Raw genomic sequence first — 20,824 nt, forward strand, 5'->3', positions numbered from 1 at the left:
TAGGGAGGTTAAATAAGCTTTTCTTGGTCACTAGATTTTTGCATTACTTCTATGAATTATCTGTTCTTTGTCCACTTTTCTACTGGAATCCGATCTTTTTATTACCTTTGCAGGAAATCCTTACATTAATATTTTTAATTAAAAAAATTTTTTTAAAGTTTATTTTTGAGAGAGAGAGAGACAGACAGAGACAGAGACAGAGAATGAGCAGGGGAAGGGAAGAGGGAGACACAGAATCCAAAGCAGGTTCCAGACTGTGAGAGTCAGCACAGAGCCTGACACAGGGCTCAAACCCACAAACCGTGAGATCATGACCTGGGCTGAAGTTGGACGTTTGACCAACTGAGCCACCCAGGTGCCCCATATTAATATTTTATATTAACCTTTTGACTATGTACAAATTGTTTTCCCCAACTCTATTAGTCTTATTTTATGGGGTCTTATGCCATCCACAAATTTTACATTTTTATGTTGTAAAATTGTTTATGCTGTAAAATTCTTTATGCATTCATGATGCTAAGAGAATCTTACTGTCCCAAAAGATTATAAAGATAGTCCCCAATATTTTCTTTTACTTGAAATAAAGTATTCATTTAGTATTTTGTATTTTGCACTTTCTCCCACCCCAGCCCCCATAAACCATGATTATGAAATTAAAACTACTTAATAGCAAATAGGGGCTGTGTAACCATACATCTCTGAAGGCACACACTCTCTGGAAGTGCAGAAAAAAAGAATTTCTACAATCTTCGGGCATCTGACCAACATCAAGAAGAGATGGGTCAGAACAGATGGGTCATTTTGCAAATTACAAGAATTTTATTAAAAAATAGCTAAAAGGACATCCACAGGGTTTATAACTCACTGTTAAGTAAGCATATTCTGCCCGCTTCACAGGAGCTGGTACACACTTCTTACCCTCCTTACTGGTTTACTTTCACTCTCCTAAGGCAAGAATCCTCAGCCATCCTTGTGTCTGTTACACTGTCTACTAAAATACTTTGAATGTAAAAGATTCTAGAATATTTGACTAAATTAATTATGCCTTATAGAAGTATAATTAAAACCAAATTATGTAAAAGGTGATATACTTTATAAGGACAAGATATTATGAACATAGTACCTACAACAGTAATAATAGTACGTAACATTTACTGCATACTTACTACATTCCAGACACTATGCTGAGCACTTTATATACACGCTCCCTATTAAGAACACAGACTATACATATATTTTGTCATATGCATAATGAAAAAAAAATCTTCCAATTGCTGAAGTGGAGAGTGATACTTTGCTCATTTCCATCATTGTCTTGACTTCTTTGAGAATGTTTCTGCAGAAGGAGCATTCCATTGTTTGATCTTAACTCTGTCTTTACAACATCAATATTTAAAGCTACTACTTTAAAAGGCTTGGGTAACAGAAAAAGACTTAAGTTTCTATTTATGTACCTCATGTAAACCCAATTCCAATTTCATCACCATTTCAGAAAGATGATGATTTTCTAACTTGAGTGACTCCATCTGATCCAAAATCTCCTGAGAAGGGAAAAGCAGAAAAAAAAAAAAACATAACAAATAAATCAAATGCATCTACAAAAGTTTTCCATACATAATTTTCATCAGGTAAAGACGCATTTTCCATTCGCACGCGCGCGCACACACACACACACACACAAACATACACACACGTATATAAATATCTTCCTAAAAAAATTGTTTAAAAAGGTGTGTCAAGATGAATTAACACATACATGCATTTAATATATTCTAAGAAGGGGCACCTGGGTGGCTCAGTCAGTTAAGTGTCCGACTTCAGCTCAGGTCATGATCTCCCGGTCCATGAGTTTGAGCCCTGCGTCAGGCTCTGTGCTGACAGCTCAGAGCCTGGAGCCTGTTTCAGATTCTTTGTCTCCCTCTTTCTCTGCCCCTCCCCCGCTCACACTCTAGCTCTCAAAAATGAATCAATGTTAAAAAAAAAAAAAAAAATGAACGAGTTCACTGGTAAATCCCTCCCGCTCTCTAGCATCAGCCTCCTCTCATGTGGCTTCTACCTCCCACATCACATGGACTGTGCTCCGTACACAAGAGAATATAGGCACACCTCAGGGATACTGCAGGTTCAGTTCCAGAGCACCACAAGAAAGCAAGTACCATAATAAAATGAGTCAAATGAATATTCCAGTTTCCCAGGGCATATAATTTACACACTTTAATTTAAAAATACTTTTTTGGGGCACCTGGGTGGCCCAGCTGGTTAAGCTTCTGACTTTTTTTTTTAAATATATGAAATTTATTGTCAAATTGGTTCCCATACAACACCCAGTGCTCATCCCAACTCTTCAATACCCATCACCCACCCTCCCCTCCCTCCCACCCTCCACCAACCCTGAGTTTATTCTCATTTTTTAAGAGTCTCTTATGCTTTGGCTCTTTCCCACTCTAACCTCTTTTTTTTTTCTTCCCCTCCCCCATGGGTTCTTGTTAAGTTTCTCAAGATTCACATAAGAGTGAAAACATATGGTATCTGTCTTTCTCTGTATGGCTTATTTCACTTAGCATAACACTCTCCAGTTCCATCCACATTGCCACAAAGGGCCATATTTCATTCTTTCTCATTGCCACGTAGTACTCCATTGTGTATATAAACCACAATTTCTTTATCCATTCATCAGTTGATGGACATTTAGGCTCTTTCCATAATTTGGCTATTGTTGAGAGTGTTGCTATAAACACTGGAGTACAAGTGCCCCTATGCATCAGTACTCCTATATCTCTTGGGTAAATTCCTAGCAGTGCTACTGCTGGGTCATAGGGTAGGTCTATTTTTAATTTTCTGAGGAACCTCCACACTGTTTTCCAGAGTGGCTGCACCAGTTTGCATTCCCGCCAACAGTGCAAGAAGGTTCCCGTTTCTCCACATCCTCTCCAGCATCCATAGTCTCCTGATTTGTTCGTTTTGGCCACTCTGACTGGCGTGAGGTAATATCTGAGTGTGGTTTTGATTTGTATTTCCCTGATGAGGAGCGATGTCGAGCATCTTTTCACGTGCCTGTTGGCCATCCAAATGTCTTCTTTAGAGAAGTGTCTATTCATGTTTTCTGCCCAATTTCTTCACTGGATTCTTTGTTTTTCGGGTGTGGAGTTTGGTGAGCTCTTTATAGATTTTGGATACTAGCCCTTTGTCCAATATGTCATTTGCAAATATCTTTTCCCATTCCGTTGGTTGCCTTTTAGTTTTGTTGATTGTTTCCTTTGCTGTGCAGAAGATTTTTACCTTCATGAGGTCCCAATAGTTCATTTTTGCTTTTAATTCCCTTGCCTTCGGGGACGTGTCAAGTAAGAAATTGCTGTGGCTGAGGTCAGAGAGGTCTTTCCTGCTTTCTCCTCTAGGGTTTTGATGGTTTACTGTCTCACATTCAGGTCCTTTATCCATTTTGAGTTTATTTTTGTGAATGGTGTGAGAAAGTGGTCTAGTTTCAACCTTCTGCATGTTGCTGTCCAGTTCTCCCAGCACCATTTGTTAAAGAGACTTTTTTCCATTGGATATTCTTTCCTGCTTTGTCAAAGATTAGTTGGCCATACTTTTATGAGTCTAGTTCTGGGGTTTCTATTCTATTCCATTGGTCTACGTGTCTGTTTTTGTGCCAATACCATGCTGTCTTCATGATTACAGCTTTGTAGTAGAGGCTAAAGTCTGGGATTGTGATGCCTCCCACTTTGGTCTTCTTCTTCAAAATTACTTTGGCTATTCGGGGCCTTTTGTGGTTCCATATGAATTTTAGGATTGCTTATTCTAGCTTCGAGAAGAATGCTGGTTCAATTTTGATTGGGATTGCATTGAATGTGTAGATAGCTTTGGGTAGTATTGACATTTTGACAATATTTATTCTTCCAACCCATGAGCATGGAATGTTTTTCCATTTCTTTATATCTTCTTCAATTTCCTTCATAAGCTTTCTATAGTTTTCAGCATACAGATCTTTGACATCTTTGGTTACATTTATTCCTAGGTATTTTATGCTTCTTGGTGCAATTGTGAATGGAATCAGTTTCTTTATTTGTCTTTCTGTTGCTTCATTATTAGTGTATAAGAATGCAATTGATTTCTGTACATTGATTTTGTATCCTGCAACTTTACTGAATTCATGTATCAGTTCTAGCAGACTTTTGGTGGAGTCTATCGGATTTTCCATGTATAATATCATGCCATCTGCAAAAAGTGAAAGCATAACTTCATCTTTGCCAATTTTGATGCCTTTGATTTCCTTTTGTTGTCTGATTGCTGATGCTAGAACTTCCAACACTATGTTAAACAACAGCGGTGAGAGTGGACATCCCTGTCATGTTCCTGATCTCAGGGAAAAAGCTCTCAGTTTTTCCCCATTGAGGATGTTAGCTGTGGGCTTTTCATAAATGGCTTTTATGATGTTTAAGTATGTTCCTTCTATCCCGACTTTCTCGAGGGTTTTTATTAAGAAAGGATGCTGAATTTTGTCAAATGCTTTTTCTGCATCGATTGACAGGATCATATAGTTCTTATCTTTTCTTTTATTAATGTGATGTATCATGTTGATTGATGTGCGAATATTGAACCAGCCCTGCATCCCAGGAATGAATCCCACTTGATCATGGTGAATAATTCTTTTTATATGCTGTTGAATTCGATTTGCTAGTATCTTATTGAGAATTTGTGCATCCATATTCATCAGGGATATTGGCCTGTAGTTCTCTTTTTTTACTGGGTCTCTGTCTGGTTTGGGAATTAAAGTAATACTGGCTTCATAGAATGAGTCTGGAAGTTTTCCTTCCCTTTCTATTTTTTGGAATAGCTTGAGAAGGACAGGTATTATCTCTGCTTTAAATGTCTGGTAGAACTCCCCTGGGAAGCCATCTGGTCCTGGACTCTTATTTGTTGGGAGATTTTTGATAACTTATTCAATTTCTTCCCTGCTTATGGGTCTGTTCAAGCTTTCTATTTCCTCCTGATTGAGTTTTGGAAGTGTGTGGGTGTTTAGGAATTTGTCCATTTCTTGAGGTTGTCCAGTTTGTTGGCATATAGTTTTTCATAGTATTCCCTGATAATTGCTTGTGTTTCTGAGGGATTGGTTGTAATAATTCCATTTTCATTCATGATTTTATCTATTTGGGTCATCTCCCTTTTCTTTTTGAGAAGCCTGGCTAGACATTTATCAATTTTATTTTTTCAAAAAACCAACTCTTGGTTTCATTGATCTGCTCTACAGTTTTTTTCGATTCTATATTGTTTATTTCTGCTCTGATCCTTATTATTTCTCTTCTTCTGCTGGGTTTAGGGTGTCTTTGCTGTTCTGCTTCTATTTCTTTTAGGTGTGCTGTTAGATTTTGTATTTGGGATTTTTCTTGTTTCTTGAGATAGGCCTGGATTGCAATGTATTTTCCTCTCAGGACTGGCTTTGCTGCATCCAAAAGCATTTGGATTGTTGTATTTTCATTTTCGTTTGTTTCCATATATTTTTAAATTTCTGCTCTAATTGCCTGGTTGACCCATTCATTCTTTAGTAGGGTGTTCTTTAACCTCCATGTTTTTGGAGGTTTTCCAGATGTTTTCTGTGGTTGATTTCAAGCTTCATAGCACTGTGGTCTGAAAGTATGCATGGTGTGATCTCAATTCTTGTATACTTATGAAGGGCTGTTTTGTGACCCAGTATGTGATCAATCTTGGAGAATGTTCCATGTGCACTCCAGAAGAAAGTATATTCTGTTGCTTTGGGATGCAGAGTTCTAAATGTATCTGTCAAGTCCATCTGATCCAATGTATCATTCAGGGCCCTTGTTTCTTTATTGACCGTGTGTCTAGATGATCTATCCATTGCTGTGAGTGGGGTGTTAAAGTCCTCTGCAATTACCACATTCTTATCAATAAGGTTGCTTATGTTTGTGAGTAATTGTTTTATATATTTGGGGGCTCCCGTATTCGGCACATAGACATTTACAATTGTTAGCTCTTCCTGATGGATAAACCCTGTAATTATTATATAATGCCCTTCTTCATCTCTTGTTACAGCTTTAATTTAAAGTCTAGTTTGATATAAGTATGGCTACTCCAGCTCTCTTTTGACTTCCAGTAGCATGATAAATAGTTCTCCTCTCTCACTTTCAATCTGAAGGTGTCCTCAGGTCTAAAATGAGTCTCTTGTAGACAGCAAATAGATGGGTCTTCTTTTTTTATCCATTCTGATACCCTATGTCTTTTGGTTGGCGCATTTAGTCATTTACATTCAGTGTTATTATAGAAAGAGATGGGTTTAGAGTCATTGTGATGTCTGTAGGTTTCATGCTTGTAGTGATGTCTCTGGTACTTTGTCTCACAGGATCCCCCTTAGGATCTCTTGTAGGGCTGGTTTAGTGGTGATGAATTCCTTCAGTTTTTGTTTGTTTGGGAAGACCTTTATCTCTCCTTCTATTCTAAAGGACAGATTTGCTGGATAAAGGATTCTCGGCTGCATATTTTTTTCTGTTCATCACATTGAAGATTTCCTGCCATTCCTTTCTGGTCTGCCAAGTTTCAGTAGAGAGATCAGTCACAAGTCTTATCGGTCTCCCTTTATATGTTAGAGCACGTTTATCCCTAGCTGCTTTCAGAATTTTCTCCTTATCCTTGTATTTTGCCAGTTTCACTATGATATGTTGTGCAGAAGATCGATTCAAGTTACGTCTGAAGGGAGTTCTCTGTGCCTCGGATTTCAATGCTTTTTTCCTTCCCCAGATTAGGGAAGTTCTCAGCTTTGATTTCTTCAAATACACCTTCAGCACCTTTCCCTCTCTCTTCCTCCTCTGGAATACCAATTATGCGTATATTATTTCTCTTTAGTGCATCACTTAGTTCTCTAATTTTCCCCTCATACTCCTGGATTTTTTTATCTTTTTCTCAGCTTCCTCTTTTTCCATAATTTTATCTTCTCAATCCCCTATTCTCTCTTCTGCCTCTTCAATCTGAGCCGTGGTTGTCTCCATTTTATTTTGCAGCTTATTTATAGCATTTTTTAGCTCCTCCTGGCTGTTCCTTAGTCCCTTGATCTCTGTAGCAATAGATTCTCTGCTGTCCTCTATACTGTTTTCAAGCCCAGTGATTAATTTTATGACTATTATTCTAAATTCACTTTCTGTTACATTGTTTAAATCCTTTTTGATCAGTTCGTTAGCTGTCGTTTCCTGGAGATTCTTTTGAGGGGAATTCTTCCGTTTCGTCATTTTGGATAGCCCCTGGAGTGGTGCGGAACTGCAGGGCACTTCCCCTGTGCTGTCTTGAATAACTTGCATTGGTGGGCGGGGCCGCAGTCAGACCTGATGTCTGCCCCCAGCCCCCCCGCTGGGGCCACAGTCAGACTGGTGTGTACCTTCTCTTCCCCTCTCCTAAGAGCAGAATTCACTGTGCGGTGGCGTGGCCCGTCTGGGCTACTTGCGCACTGCCAGGCTTGTGGTGCTGGGGATCTAGTGAATTAGCTGGGGTGGATCGGCAAGGTGCACGGGGGTGGGAGGGGCAGGCTCAGCTCGCTTTTCCTTTGGAGATCCGCTTCAGGAGGGGCCCTGCGGCACCGGGAGGGAGTCAGACCCGCTGCCAGAGGGATGGATCCGCAGAAACACAGCGTTGGGTGTTTGCGTGGTGCCAGCAAGTTCCCTAGCAGGAACTGGTTCCCTTTGGGATTTTGGCTGGGGGATGGGCGAGGGAGATGGCGCTGGCGAGCGCCTTTGTTCCCCACCAAGCTGAGCTCTGTCGTCCGGGGCTCAACAACTCTCTCTCCCGTTGCCCTCCAGCCATCCCGCTCTCGGAGCAGAGCTGTTAGCTTATAAGCTTCCAGATGTTAAGTCCTGATTGCTGTTCAAACACACTCCGTCCAGCCCCTCTGCTTTTGCAAGCCAGACTCGGGGGCTCTGCTTGGCCAGCGGGCTGCCCCTCCGCCACGGCTCCCTCCCGCCAGTCCGTGTAGTGTGCACCGCCTCACCGCCCTTCCTACCCTCTTCCGTGGGCCTCTCGTCTGCGCTTAGCTCCGGAGACTCCGTTCTGCTTGTCTTCTGGTGGTTTTCTGAGTTATTTAGGCAGGTGTGGGTGGAATCTAAGTGATCAGCAGGATGCGCGGTGAGCCCAGCGTCCTCCTATGCCACCATCTTCCCTCCTCTTGGAATCCCAAGCTTCTGACTCTTGATTTCAGCTCAGGTCATGATCTCACAGTTCATGGGATCGGTTCACAGGATCAAGCCCCACATCTGCCTCTGTGCTGACAGCGTGGAACCTGCTTGGGATTCTCTCTCTCCCTCTCTCTCTCTCTGCCCCTCCCCTGCTGTGTGTGCTCTCTCTCTCAAAAATAAATTATTTTTAAAAAATGAAAATAAAATATTTTTTTTTGCTAGAAGATGCTAACCATCACCTGAACTTCTGGCAAGTTATAATTACTGATCACAGATTACCATACAAACATAATAATAATGAGAACATTTACGAAATATTCCAAGAATTACCAAAATGTAACACAGAAACACGAGCAAATACTGTTGGAAAGATGGCACCAAGAGATTTGCTCATCACAGGGCTCAAACCAAAGTGCAAAAAGAGGAGGCATGCCTGTAACCTACCTTCAGTCCTCATTCTCAAGTTGTGTGCTTGGCCATTCCAACTTGAAAAGACTCCTGCCTTCCTTGGTTTCCTGCTTCCTTTGTGAAAACTATCTCATTTCCCTCCTTATCCCCCTTCTTTTCTCAGCTCTATTCTAAAACCTTTTTACCCTAAATGAGTAGTTTCCTAAGTTTGGTTCAGTCTCAGCTCTTTATCTCTATGCTTTCTTCCCATAATTTCTCAGTCTCTCAGGGTGTTTCAAAGGCCAACTCCATGCAGAGATTTCCACAGACAAATGCCTCACCTCGATTTTAATCTTGAACTCCAGCCTTCTGTGGAATCATCTATTATATATTTCCATATGAAAGTCCAGCTTTTATCTCAAACCAGTTCCCTCCACCAGCTTCCCTATTTTGTGTAACTTTCATACAAATGCAGTATCAGCCCCAATCTGCTCCCATCTTTTATTTCACTAAAAAGCATCACTTTTACTCAATTGCCCGTGTTGCAACCCTGAGTGACATCCTCCCTTAACTCTAACTTGCCCTCTGGGTCCAAGCAACTACAAAGCCCAGTTGATTTTACCAGCCACGTACCTCAGAATTCCTCCATTTCCTTCTACCTTCCCTGCCCACTGCTCAGGCCACCATGTCACTCCTGTATCCATAGTGGTCTCTTTACCTCCTCGCTCACTCTCCATATGACAACCATAGAGACCCTTGACACCTGCTTACAGCCATTGTCTAGTGGCCTCAAGAGAACACTAAAACCTTTCACAAGCTGGCAGGGCCCTTCAGGAGTTCCTGCTTCCCAGTCCCATCCCTTGTGTACTCTAGTCTGTCAGCGCAGACACATCGCACTCTCACCAGATACAAGGGACACAGCCTCTCTACTCTAGTCACTCTCACCTCCCCACTGATCCTCACAGAATGCTTGTTAACCAGCAGACCCTCAGCCCAAAGCAGGAGTCTAATACAAATTTGCTGAATTAAATACTATGGAGAGGCACCTAGGTGGCTCAGTCAGTTAAGTGTCTGACTACTTTTTAAACAATTTTTTTAAGTTTATTTATTTAGTTAGAGAGAGAGAGAGGGCAGGGGAGGGGCAGAGACAGAGAGAGAGAGAGAGAGAGAGAGAGAGAGAGACAGAGGGAGACAAAGAATCCCAAGCAGGCTCCACACTGTCAGCACAGAGCCTGATGCAGAACTTGAACTCATGAACCATAAGATCATGACCTGAGCCGAAATCAAGAGTTGGATGCTCAACCAACGGAGCGTCCCAGGTACCCCAAGTGTCCAACTCTTAATATAGGCTCAGGTCATGATCTCACAGGTAGTGGGAACAAGCCCCGAGTCGGGCTCAAGGTTCAATGCTCCCATACTCGTGCTTGGGATTCTCACTTTTCTCTCTCTCTCTCTGCCCCTCCCCCGCTCACACTCTTTCTCTCAAGGTAAATAAACATTTTTTAAAAAAAATACTATGCAGGGGGCGCCTGGGTGGCTCAGTTGGTTGAGCGTCCGACTTTGGCTCAGGTCATGATCTTGCTGTCTGTGAGTTTGAGCCCCACGACGGGCTCTGTGCTGATAGCTCAGAGCCTGGAGCCTGTTTCAGATTCTGTGTCTCCCTCTTTCTCTGCCCCTCCCCCACTCATGCTCTGTCTCTTTGTCAATAATAAATAAACATTAAAACATTAAAAGAAAATACTATGGAAATTATCTCTGTACTCAATTCAGTCTTCAGAAACACTTCAAATGAAGAGAGTTTTTGTTCAAGCTTCACCTTATGTTCTACTGCTTTTTCTTCTGCCTTTTGTATCTCTGCTTTGAGTCGCTTTTCCATATCAGAGGAGGAGCTTTTAGTGGAGGCAATAGTGATGTCTCGCTGGTGTAACTCCCGAGTCAGCTGAGAGATTTCCATCTTCATTCCTTCTAATGCAGAACTGTAACTCTGTTCAGCCTGTAGAATCTGTTCTTTCAACTACAAAGAAACAGAAAGGAAAGCATAAAAAATGAAGACAAAGCACATTAGATAGACAGATATGTTAATAGTTAAAATAATAAGGTAATTTTTACCTTACCTCAAGACATGAATTTTTACCTTAAGTCTGCAAAAAATTAGCAATTTACCAAGTTGTATGTCTACACCGAAGGTCTAATGGCTCTACCCATGATAATTTATTAATCGCAAATCAGGGAGAGATGTGTTAGTCAAATGCTGTAAGCCAGTGTCAAAGTCCATGCACACATTATTTAGAGGACAACACCTGTGATTCTCTTTAGTTGCAAAACTAAAAACTTTGTTTATAAGGCTTCCTTGTCCACAGAAGACAATAGAAATGGAAGAGGAAGAAACTAGAAGTAATCTCAAATAAGTAATAAAAAATACGAGTCAACAAACGTAACAGCTAAGGCCCATCAGTGTGGAAACAGTCAGCTCTGATACCTCAACAGCCAGTGAGGGTATTAAAACCCCACCACACAGCATGGGAAAATCAGCCATAACCAGCTCCAGTCAGTAAGAAAATATTAAATGTTAGTTCATATAGTATCTTTTAGCAAGGAAAAAAGTGTATAACTTTTAGAAAGCTTTTCATCAAAACACGTTTAAAATAAAGTATAGCATTCGAAAAGGACAGGCTTCAATTATCTCAAAAATATTTCTACGGCATCCCTGAGGATGACGAAGACGTTACCAAAGCACATTCCAGGTGCATAGCTACTCCTGAATATCAAGTGGCTCTTTGTACTGCATTTTTCTCTCATTAAAAATAACTCCGATGACCTCCCAACCCCCAGCTCAGTCTATAAACACAACTTTGCGAACGCAGGCAGATTTTTACCTTCTTAATCTCTAGCCTGTACTCGTTGTTATATACTTCCATCTTCTTCAGTTCTTCATATTTTTCCATTAGTTCTTGGCTCAGCTGTTTACATGTTGCACTCACAGACTCCAAGCTGTGTGCATGACAAAAATATGATCACAGACGTAACACAAAAATCCTGAAACCCACATATTGATTACCTAAAAAATACTCTTCTTTAAACAGTTTCCAACCTGTCACCCTTACTTAAGAATCAATCCCTCACCAGATATGAGAACCTCAGGGCACCACACCTCTGTTATCTCACCACTCATTTCTGCTAAAAACATCCTTCTGCTCCTTTCTCAGGGAATATTTTGTTCAAACTGAATGACATAAATAAACTGTCTAAAAAAGGGTCCCTTTTTCAATTTGCCTTTGATAGAGAAAATATTTTTAAAGGCATTGTTTATTACTGAACACTGGTGTTTGTGTCCATTTATTTCAAGTTTACCTACTTCTAAATGTGGTAGAATGCTTGTTTATTTGGTACTCGTATGTAAGTACAGTGTGTCAAACACTGAGGCAGAGAGAGAAGAATCACAGATACTCTTGTCTTAGCTAGAGATGGGAAAACGGGGGCTTAAAGAGGCTACAGGTCCAAGGTCACACTGCAAGTCAGAAACATGAGGTAAGTCTTTAGAGCCTGTGGGAGCACGGTAAAACATACCTAAAATACTAAAAAGTGCATCGATGGAAAATCTATGATAGGAAGGTAAATTTTAGTTCCAATGTCAAAAAGAATAATAACCTTTATTTTATTCAATCTAAAGTATACACATACACCGCAATAATGATAACCAAGAATATGTTAAGTATTCCAAGGTGCAAAATAAACAAAGCATAAACTATGTGTATGTGTGTGCACACATACATATGTGCACACATGATATTTAATAAGAAAATACTTGGTGGTTTCCAAAAACCAAAGAAATAAAAGTAAACACAAAAAAATGTATTACTTAAAAGGGTAAAATGGCAATATTTTTGTTGTTTTTTTGCCTAAAGGCTAATAGTTTGTACAGTTTAAAATCTTTTACATACAGAAAGTGCTCATGTACAAATGATCATGATTCATGTTTCACACAAAATATGAAACTCTTCCCAGTCACAAAGTTTAGAAGTATGACAAACAAAAACAGTTCACAAGCATGACAACAAAGCAAGCATGGGCATGCTACAGCACAGATCAGGATTCAACCAGCACCCAGGAAACAACCCAAGGGCTCTTCTGAATAGGAGGAAGGAGCGCCACGTGCCCAGGGTGCCTCGCTGAGAGCAGCTCCAGCGAGATGGCCGCTCGACAGTAGAGCCTAACTGAAGGCATTCTACGGGGAGAAACGCAAGATCAAGATCAGTGCGTCAGTACAGACAACTCTTCTGACAGATCTGACTCTGAAGGAGAACAGAGAAATATGGAAACGACTTGACAGGGATACAGGATTCAAGAAGGGTTTCCATTTTCTCCCAACACAGGAAATACTAAGCCTACTTTATACCCATGGGAATGATTGAGCAGAGAGGAAGAGTTTGACGATGTAAAAGAGAGAAGAACAGGACACAAGTGAAGTGGTAGGGGACAGACATGTCATCCATCCACTCATCCACTCTAACAGACTAAGGGCACAGATGCAGGCAGACCGGTAGATTTGGTGGGAGAAAAATCAAGAATCCCTCCTTTTCTTACTTCTGTTTTCTCACTGAAATAAGAAGTTAGCTTATTTGTGAAAACTAGAGAAAAAAACCTTATTTTTTCAATAAGACTGTTATATTAGTTTCTCAATATGATGATCAAAAATCATTTTTAACAACGTGAACATTCTTGAAAGGGTATGTAATTATCTACCTGCCTTCCAAACGAGTCACTTCTGCCTGCAGAAGTTCTTCACTATTGTGGGTGAGATCCAGCTGAGACAGCACGTTGCCCAAGTCCTCCTGCCCTTGCGAGGTGTACCTCCTTTCTGCCTGTGGCTCGTCTGGTGACCTAACGAAGGACACAAGAGGACTGTTCAAGGTTTCTGATCTTTGCAAATAAACAATGCACAATCAGTTCATATTTCTCAACTGTTTTTGGTAATGAAACTCTTTAGAACTCTTCAGCTTGATTCCTGCTTTACAAAAAGAACATTTGGGAGAGTAAAGAAGCAAGAGATGATGCTTCTCAAAGAAGTCGGCAGCAGTTTACTCCTTTCTCAACTGGGATTTGGCCTGCTTTTCAAGGGAAAAAGACAAAAAAACCAAAAATTTGGTTTCCACTTGATACGTTGAGCCAAAGAAACTAAAAAGTTACAGGAAAGTTCTGTAAAGAGTAGAAATGTGTACCAGACTTAAATCAGGAGCATAGTTCCTCTATTACTTTCTATTACAAACCTCATGGCAATAATTCATATATAGAAATGAGTTTTAGGATTTTTTTTTAAGAAGGGCTATCTCAATAGCTGGCTTATTAATGATGTTGATAAGCAGCTACAAATCATGACCTATTTTACCAAGAACGGAGGCTTCCCAGGGGACGTGGACTCTAATTCCTTTCACATTTGGAGTTTCACCAAGGCTACAGATTGACCAAGCACTTTCTAACTTTCTAAACATTACAGTCTTTTGGTTAAGGACCCAAACTGGAGGCAGAAAAAAACTAACCACACAAAATTTTATAACACCATAAAAACTTAACTCAGAAATTAAAACTGAATAGGAAAAACCATAATGTGATCAAACACAAAATTATGAATATGCAGTATTAAAACTGGTGCTGAATGCCAAACAACCAAATGGCTACAATTAATATTTAGGATTAAATATACCTCACGGCCTGTACTGTGTGTTGACTGTCAGTTGGCTTTAATTTTGCTTGTAGCTTCTCCTTCTGCATTCTTTCCTCATGGATGAAATTTTCTTGAGACTGAAGAACTGCCTTCAGTTCCCTCTTTTCTTCCTGGAGAATCTGAAAAATGCTCAGGAAAAAAATCAGGCGTTATTACAATTTTTCTATTTCATGAGGAAAGGAAGCCAGGGAGTCAGACTATAACAGGTACCATATTAATAAAGCTATCAATGTCTGATCCGCTGGCAGCAGAGTAAGAAAGAAACCATGGATTCTGGAACCTAGTTCGAGGTTAATTATTTTCTCTTAAAAACATGCATACACACATTTTATTTATTTCTTTTGAGAGATAGTGAGAAAGCATTGCGCAAGGGAGGGACAGAGAGAGGGAGAGAAATAATCCCAAATAAGCTCCACACTGTCAGCATAGAGCCCAAAGCAGAGTTCGAACTCACAAAACTGTGAGATCCTGACCAGGGCTGATACCAAGATTCAGATGCTTAACAGACTGAGCCACCCAGGTGCTCCCCCCGCAATGGAAGTAATTTTAAAACACACCTCTAACAGTTTTTCAGATTCCCTTAATTTTTCTTCCTTTTGCCGCTGCTCTTGTATAACATTCATATTGGTTCCCACTAAGTCATTGATCCTCATGGTGAGGCGCTCTATTTCCAACTCATTGGCACAGATAGTGTCATTGGCCCGTTCCAGCTTACTGCTCAGATGCTGAATTTCCGACTGGCTGGACAGCTCCACAGACTCTAATTTCTGTTTCCGATTGGCAAGCTGAGCCTAGAAACACAGATTACCAATAGATAAAAGTGAAACAATAAAAGAATAATTGATGAATAAGGAAGACTAAAATAAAACCCCGTTGTACTTGCATAAAAACATAAAATAATAGTTCATTTATAATAACCCATTCGTGACCCAAAAAAACAAAAATCTCTCATGATAAAAACTGGGAATAGAGGGGAACCTTCTCAATTTGATAAAGACTATCTACAAAAACTGTACAGCTAACATCATACTTAATAGTGAGAAACTCAAAGCCTTCTCACTAACATCAGATACAAGGCAAGGATATCCCCTCTTACTACTCCTTTTCAACACCAACTGGATATCCTTGCAATAAGGCAAGAAAAGTTAATAAAAGGTATACAGATTGGGACGGAAGATATAAAGCTGTCTTTGCTCAAGGATAACATGGTCATCTATGTAGAAAATATGAAAGAATAGACAACAACAAAAAACCCCCTGGGAGATTCCTCAAAAAGTTAAAAATACAACTGGCCTACAATCCAATTATCACACTACTGGATATTCACCCAAAGAATACAAAAATACCAATTCAAAGGGATACATGCACCCCTACGTTTCTAGCAGCATTATTTACAATAGCCAAGATACGGAAGCAACCCAAGTATCCACTGATTGATAAATGGATAAAGAACATGTGGTGTGTACACACACACACACACACACACACACACACACACCATGGAATAGTACTCAGCCATAAAAAAGAATGAAATCTTGCCATTTACAATGATGTGGATGCAGCTAGAGAGTATAATGCTAAGAGAAATAAGTCAGTCGGAGAAAGACAAATATCATATAATTTCACTCATATGTGGAATTTAAGAAACAAAACAAATGAGCAAAGGGAAAAAAGAGAGACAAAGCAAGAAACAGACTGTTAATTATAGATAAAAACTGATGGTTAACAGAGGGGAGAAAGATGGGGGATGGCTTAAATATGTGATGGGAATTAAGGAGTGCACTTGTCACGAGGAGCACAAGGTGATACACAGAATTGTTGAATCACTGTGTTGTACACTTGAAACTAATATAACACTGTACGTTAACCAACTGGAATTAAAATAAAAACTTAAAGAAAAAAGAAAAAAAAAACCTTCCTGGAATTAATAAGCAATTATAGCAAGGTTACAGGATAGAAGGTTAATACACAAAAGTCAGTCACTTTTCTACGTACCAACAATGAACATGTGAAATTTAAATTAAAAACACAACATTATTTACATTAACATTTGAAAAAATTAAAGTATGAATATAACAAAATAAGCACAAGATTTGTATAAGGGAAACTACAAAACTCTGATGAATTAAATCAAAGAAGAACTAAATAAACGGGGAGATATTCCATATTCATGGATAGGAGGGCTCAATATTGTCAAGATGTCAGTTCTTCCCAATGTGATCTATGGATTCAACACAATCACAATCAAAATCCAAGCAAATTATTTATGAATATTGACAAACTGATTCCAAAGTTTATATGGAGACGCAAAAGACTCAGACAAGCCAAAACAATATTGAAGAAAAAGAAAAGAGTTGGAGGACTGATGCTACCTGACTTCGAGACTTACTATAAAGTTATGGTTATCAAGAGAGTATAGTACTAGTGAAAAAACAGACAAAAAGTTTAATGGAACAGAATACAGAGTCCAGAAATGGACCCCCATAAATACAGTCCACTGAACTTTGACAAAGGAACAAAGGCAATACAATGGAACAAAGACAGTTTCTTCAATAAATGGTGCTGGGACAACTGGACATCCACAAGCAAAAAAATAAATTTAGACAAGACCTTCTACCTGTCACAAAAATCAACTCAAAATGGATCAAAGATGTGAATGTAAAATGCAAAACTATAAAACTCCTAGGAGATAGCATAGAAGAAAACCTAGATAACTTTGGGTATAGGAATGTTTTTCTAAATACAACACTAAAGATATGAGCCCTGAAAGAAAGAACTGATAAGGTGAACTTGATTAAAACTGAATACTTCCACTCAGTGAAAGACAATATCAAGAGAATGAGAAGACAAGCCATAGACCGGGAGAAATTAGAGTAAGAATTCTTAAAACTTATGAATAAGGAAACAAACAACCCTGTTAAAAAATGGGCCAAAGACCTGAAAAGGCATCTCACCAAAAAAGATATACAGAGGCAAATAAACATATGAAATGGTGATCTACATTAGATGTCATCAGGGAAATGCATATTAATACAATAATTATACATCTACTGGAATGACCAAAATCTGGAACACTGATGATACCAAAATCTGGTGAGGATGTAGAGCACCAGGACCTCTCATACACTGCTGGTATGAATGCAAAATGTTACAGACTTTTTGGAAGGCAACTTAGTGTTTTCTTACAAAATTTAATATACTCTTACCACACAATCCAACAATTGTATTTCTTGGCATCTACCCAAAGAAGCTGAAAACATTGTTTTCACAACAAACTGCACATGTATGTTCACAGCAGTTTTATTTATAAATGCCCAAACTTGGAAGCAACCAAAATGTCCTTCAGTAGATGAGTGGATAAATAAACTTTGGTATATCCAAAGAATAGAATATTATTCAGCACTAAAAACATGAGCTACCAAGACATGAAAAGACATGAAAGAACTTTAAATGCACATTACTAAGTAAAAGAAGCCAGTCTCAAAAGGCTACATACTATATGATTCCAACTATATGACATTCTTGAAAAAGCAGAACTATATAGACAATAAAATCAGTGATTATGGAGATGTGGAGGGAGGGGAGAGATGAATAGGCAGAGCACAGAGGGATTTTTATGGCAGTGAAAATACTCTGTATGCTATTACAATGACGGTATATGTCATTACACATTTGTACAAACCCATAGGCCATACACATCAAGAATAAACCCTGAAGTAAACTATGGACTTTGGGTGACCAGGATGTGTGAATGTAAGTTCATCCTTAGTAACAAATGTAGCATGCTTGTGAGTGATGTTGGTAATGGAGGCGGCGATACAGGAAATCTCTGTACCTCCCTCTTAATGTTGTTGTAAATCTAAAACTGCTTTTAAAAAAATAAAGGCTTGGGGCGCCTGGGGCACAGGGGAGGCGCTCAGTCGGTTAAACATCCGACTTTGGCTCAGGTCACGATCTCTCAGTCCGTGGGTTTGAGCCCCACATCAGGCTCTGTGCTGATAGCTCAGAGCCTGGAGCTGCTTCAGATTCTGTGTCTCTCTCTATCTCTGCCCCTCCTCCCCTCGCGCTCTGTCTCCATCTCTTTCTCAAAAAATGAATAAACATTAAAAAAAAATTGTTTTTAAATCATTAAAAAAATAAAGTCTTCATAATTATATAATAAATATCTTGAGAAGAAGGGGTAATAAAAAATTGAGAAAGTAAAGGGATTCCTCAGGAGAAGAGATGCTACCCATCTACTGCAAAGACAGCTGCATTATTCTACCCATTGCACAGAAGTTTAACTGCATCTACGAGTCATCATATACGAAAACAGGATTTCTCTCCTCTTTACAACATAGGAAATAGAAACTATAATGCATTATTTTATTTCTTATGGAAGCTCATAAACATTTTTTTAATCACTAAACATCTTAAATTTCCAGATCAAATTCTCCTCTCTCCCCACCCTAGAACATGCTGCATGTAGTTAATTATTCTGTATTTTCAGATACATTACAAACATGCATATTCAGATGATTCAAACTGACCACAAAATGTTTAAATTTGGGGTAGAGGGAACTGGGGAATTTTGTTCCTCGAGGAAAAAGGTGCTGTGCTTGGAGGAGAGAAAGGACTGGTTCTGTCACCAATTTTTAGACATTCCCTGAGCTAAAAGACTTCACTAAACATACTGCACTCAAATTAGTTTCTTCTAGTGATTTATCTACTGAGGTACATACAAATAACGCCACTTTAGTGACTGTCTCACAGACCTGCAGTATAAAGTTCCTGCAGACTTAGGTAATTCCTAGGCTATGTATCCCAGCTATACTAGTTTTTAATTCCCAACTTTCTAGTTTTCACAAGTGTTAACCCTGCATCCAGATAGGTACTTCCTCTACATACCGAAGATGGACATAATTCATCTGTGTAAGTCAAACTTCCCTAATTGTAAGTATTTTTAAAAGGTAAAGGTATCCAATTTTATTTTAAAAATTTAAGCTGATGGGACACCTGGGTAGCTCAGTGGTTAAGTGTCCGACTTCAGCTCAGGTCATGATCCCACAGTTCGTGGGTTCAAGCCCCGCGTCGGGCTCTGTGCTGACAGCTCAGCTCGGAGCTTGGAGCCTGCTTCAGATTCTGTCTCTCCCTCTCTCTCTGCCCCTCCCCCGCTCATGCTCGCGCTCTCTCTCTCTCTTTCTCTCTCTCTCTCAAAAATAAACATTAAAAAAATGTTTTTTAATTTAAGCTGAAATGTTTCTGAGAAATCAATATGCTACAGATGAAAGATTTTATTGTATACTGTACAGGGCCAAAATCCTATACTGTGGTCACACAAGTACATGCTCAATAATGCTCATAAGCCAGAGAAAGGCTGGAAGGAGAAAGGCAAAGAGACAGACAAATAGTATTTGTGTAAATTATAGATCAAGATTCCAGCATAAAGAACCAAAACCTTTTTCTGCCAGATTCATAAAATAGTGTGAAAGAAGGATATCAAAGAATTTTTAGATCTGTAAAAACAACTGCCAAGCATGCAACAGTTTCCAAACTTTTAAAATACAATATAAACTTTTTTTTTTTCCTCAAGGGAAACTCTTCTACAGAATCTTGTGCAGAATAAATAATTGAAGAGACTGGGCCATGAGGGTGAGGAGGAAAGTGAGGGGGCCCAACTTGCTGAGATGGCCGAACCTCCCCAAGCCCATCTTAAACTGCACGGCAGCCCCCGGCCTTGGCAGAACACAGCTAGAAAACCTCTGCCCAAATGGCCTCTCAGGATGAAAGAATTCATAATTGCAAAACACTAACACTGTCTTTTTAACACTGCAATAGCTATTTAATACTATTTAGTTCAAATCTGAGCTCTTAAACTCAAGGCTGGAGTCACAATTTAACTAAGTTATATTTTAACCAGTGAGTCTAGATCTGATACTTAAAAACTCACCAATTTCTTAGTTGTAAGGAATCAAGGACCCACCTTCTTTTGTTGATTCACTATTTCAGTCACACACAAGTACAGTGTTTAAGCACAGTAAGAAGTACCTAATCATTCCAGTACAAAGTCTCAATTTTCCTTAACTAGAGTTAACACACTTGGCCTGTGCAGTCCAATATGGCAGGCACCAGTCATGTGTGGCCACTGAGCACCTGGACTGTAGTCTGAAAGGAGACGTACACAAACCGTAAACTACATCCTGGATTTCAAAGACTCAGTCAACAAAAAAAATGTAAATGCTTCAATGATATTTTTTGGTATGCCGACTTAAATATATGAATTTCACCTCTTTCTGTTCACTTTTTAAATGTGACTGCCAAGAAAATCTGAAGTTACAGATGTAATTCTCATTACATTTCCACTGAACAGAACTACACTAGAATATCTCAAAAATACCTCTTCCAATACTAACAGTCAGAAGCAATCATATAAATCACTTCTAAAGTAATGACTATTTCTCTCAAATATCTAGTGTTAGAGGTATCTGAAGGCGATATATTTCTGAACTGTTTTTTTTTTTTTTGCACTAACCACTGCCATTAAGTTTTTGAACTAGAATCCAGA

General features: G+C 39.3%; 1 protein-coding gene across 7 annotated transcripts in view; it reads right to left on the reverse strand.

Moving 5' to 3' along the window:
• Positions 1-20,824, reverse strand: part of CEP63 (centrosomal protein 63) — a 62,777-nt gene that overhangs the window by 6,353 nt on the left and 35,600 nt on the right. For all 7 annotated transcript variants that reach the window (XM_049629791.1, XM_049629789.1, XM_049629787.1 and 4 more), the window contains 6 exons: positions 14,838-15,071; positions 14,260-14,399; positions 13,302-13,439; positions 11,435-11,549; positions 10,375-10,572; positions 1,455-1,541 (listed from right to left, as the gene is read on the reverse strand). In XM_049629791.1, the coding sequence (XP_049485748.1) occupies positions 1,455-1,541; positions 10,375-10,572; positions 11,435-11,549; positions 13,302-13,439; positions 14,260-14,399; positions 14,838-15,071 (912 nt within the window). The remainder of the gene's footprint in view (positions 1-1,454; positions 1,542-10,374; positions 10,573-11,434; positions 11,550-13,301; positions 13,440-14,259; positions 14,400-14,837; positions 15,072-20,824) is intronic.

Source organism: Panthera uncia, chromosome C2, assembly GCF_023721935.1.
Source record: "Panthera uncia isolate 11264 chromosome C2, Puncia_PCG_1.0, whole genome shotgun sequence".
NCBI classification, from domain to species: Eukaryota; Metazoa; Chordata; class Mammalia; order Carnivora; family Felidae; genus Panthera; species Panthera uncia.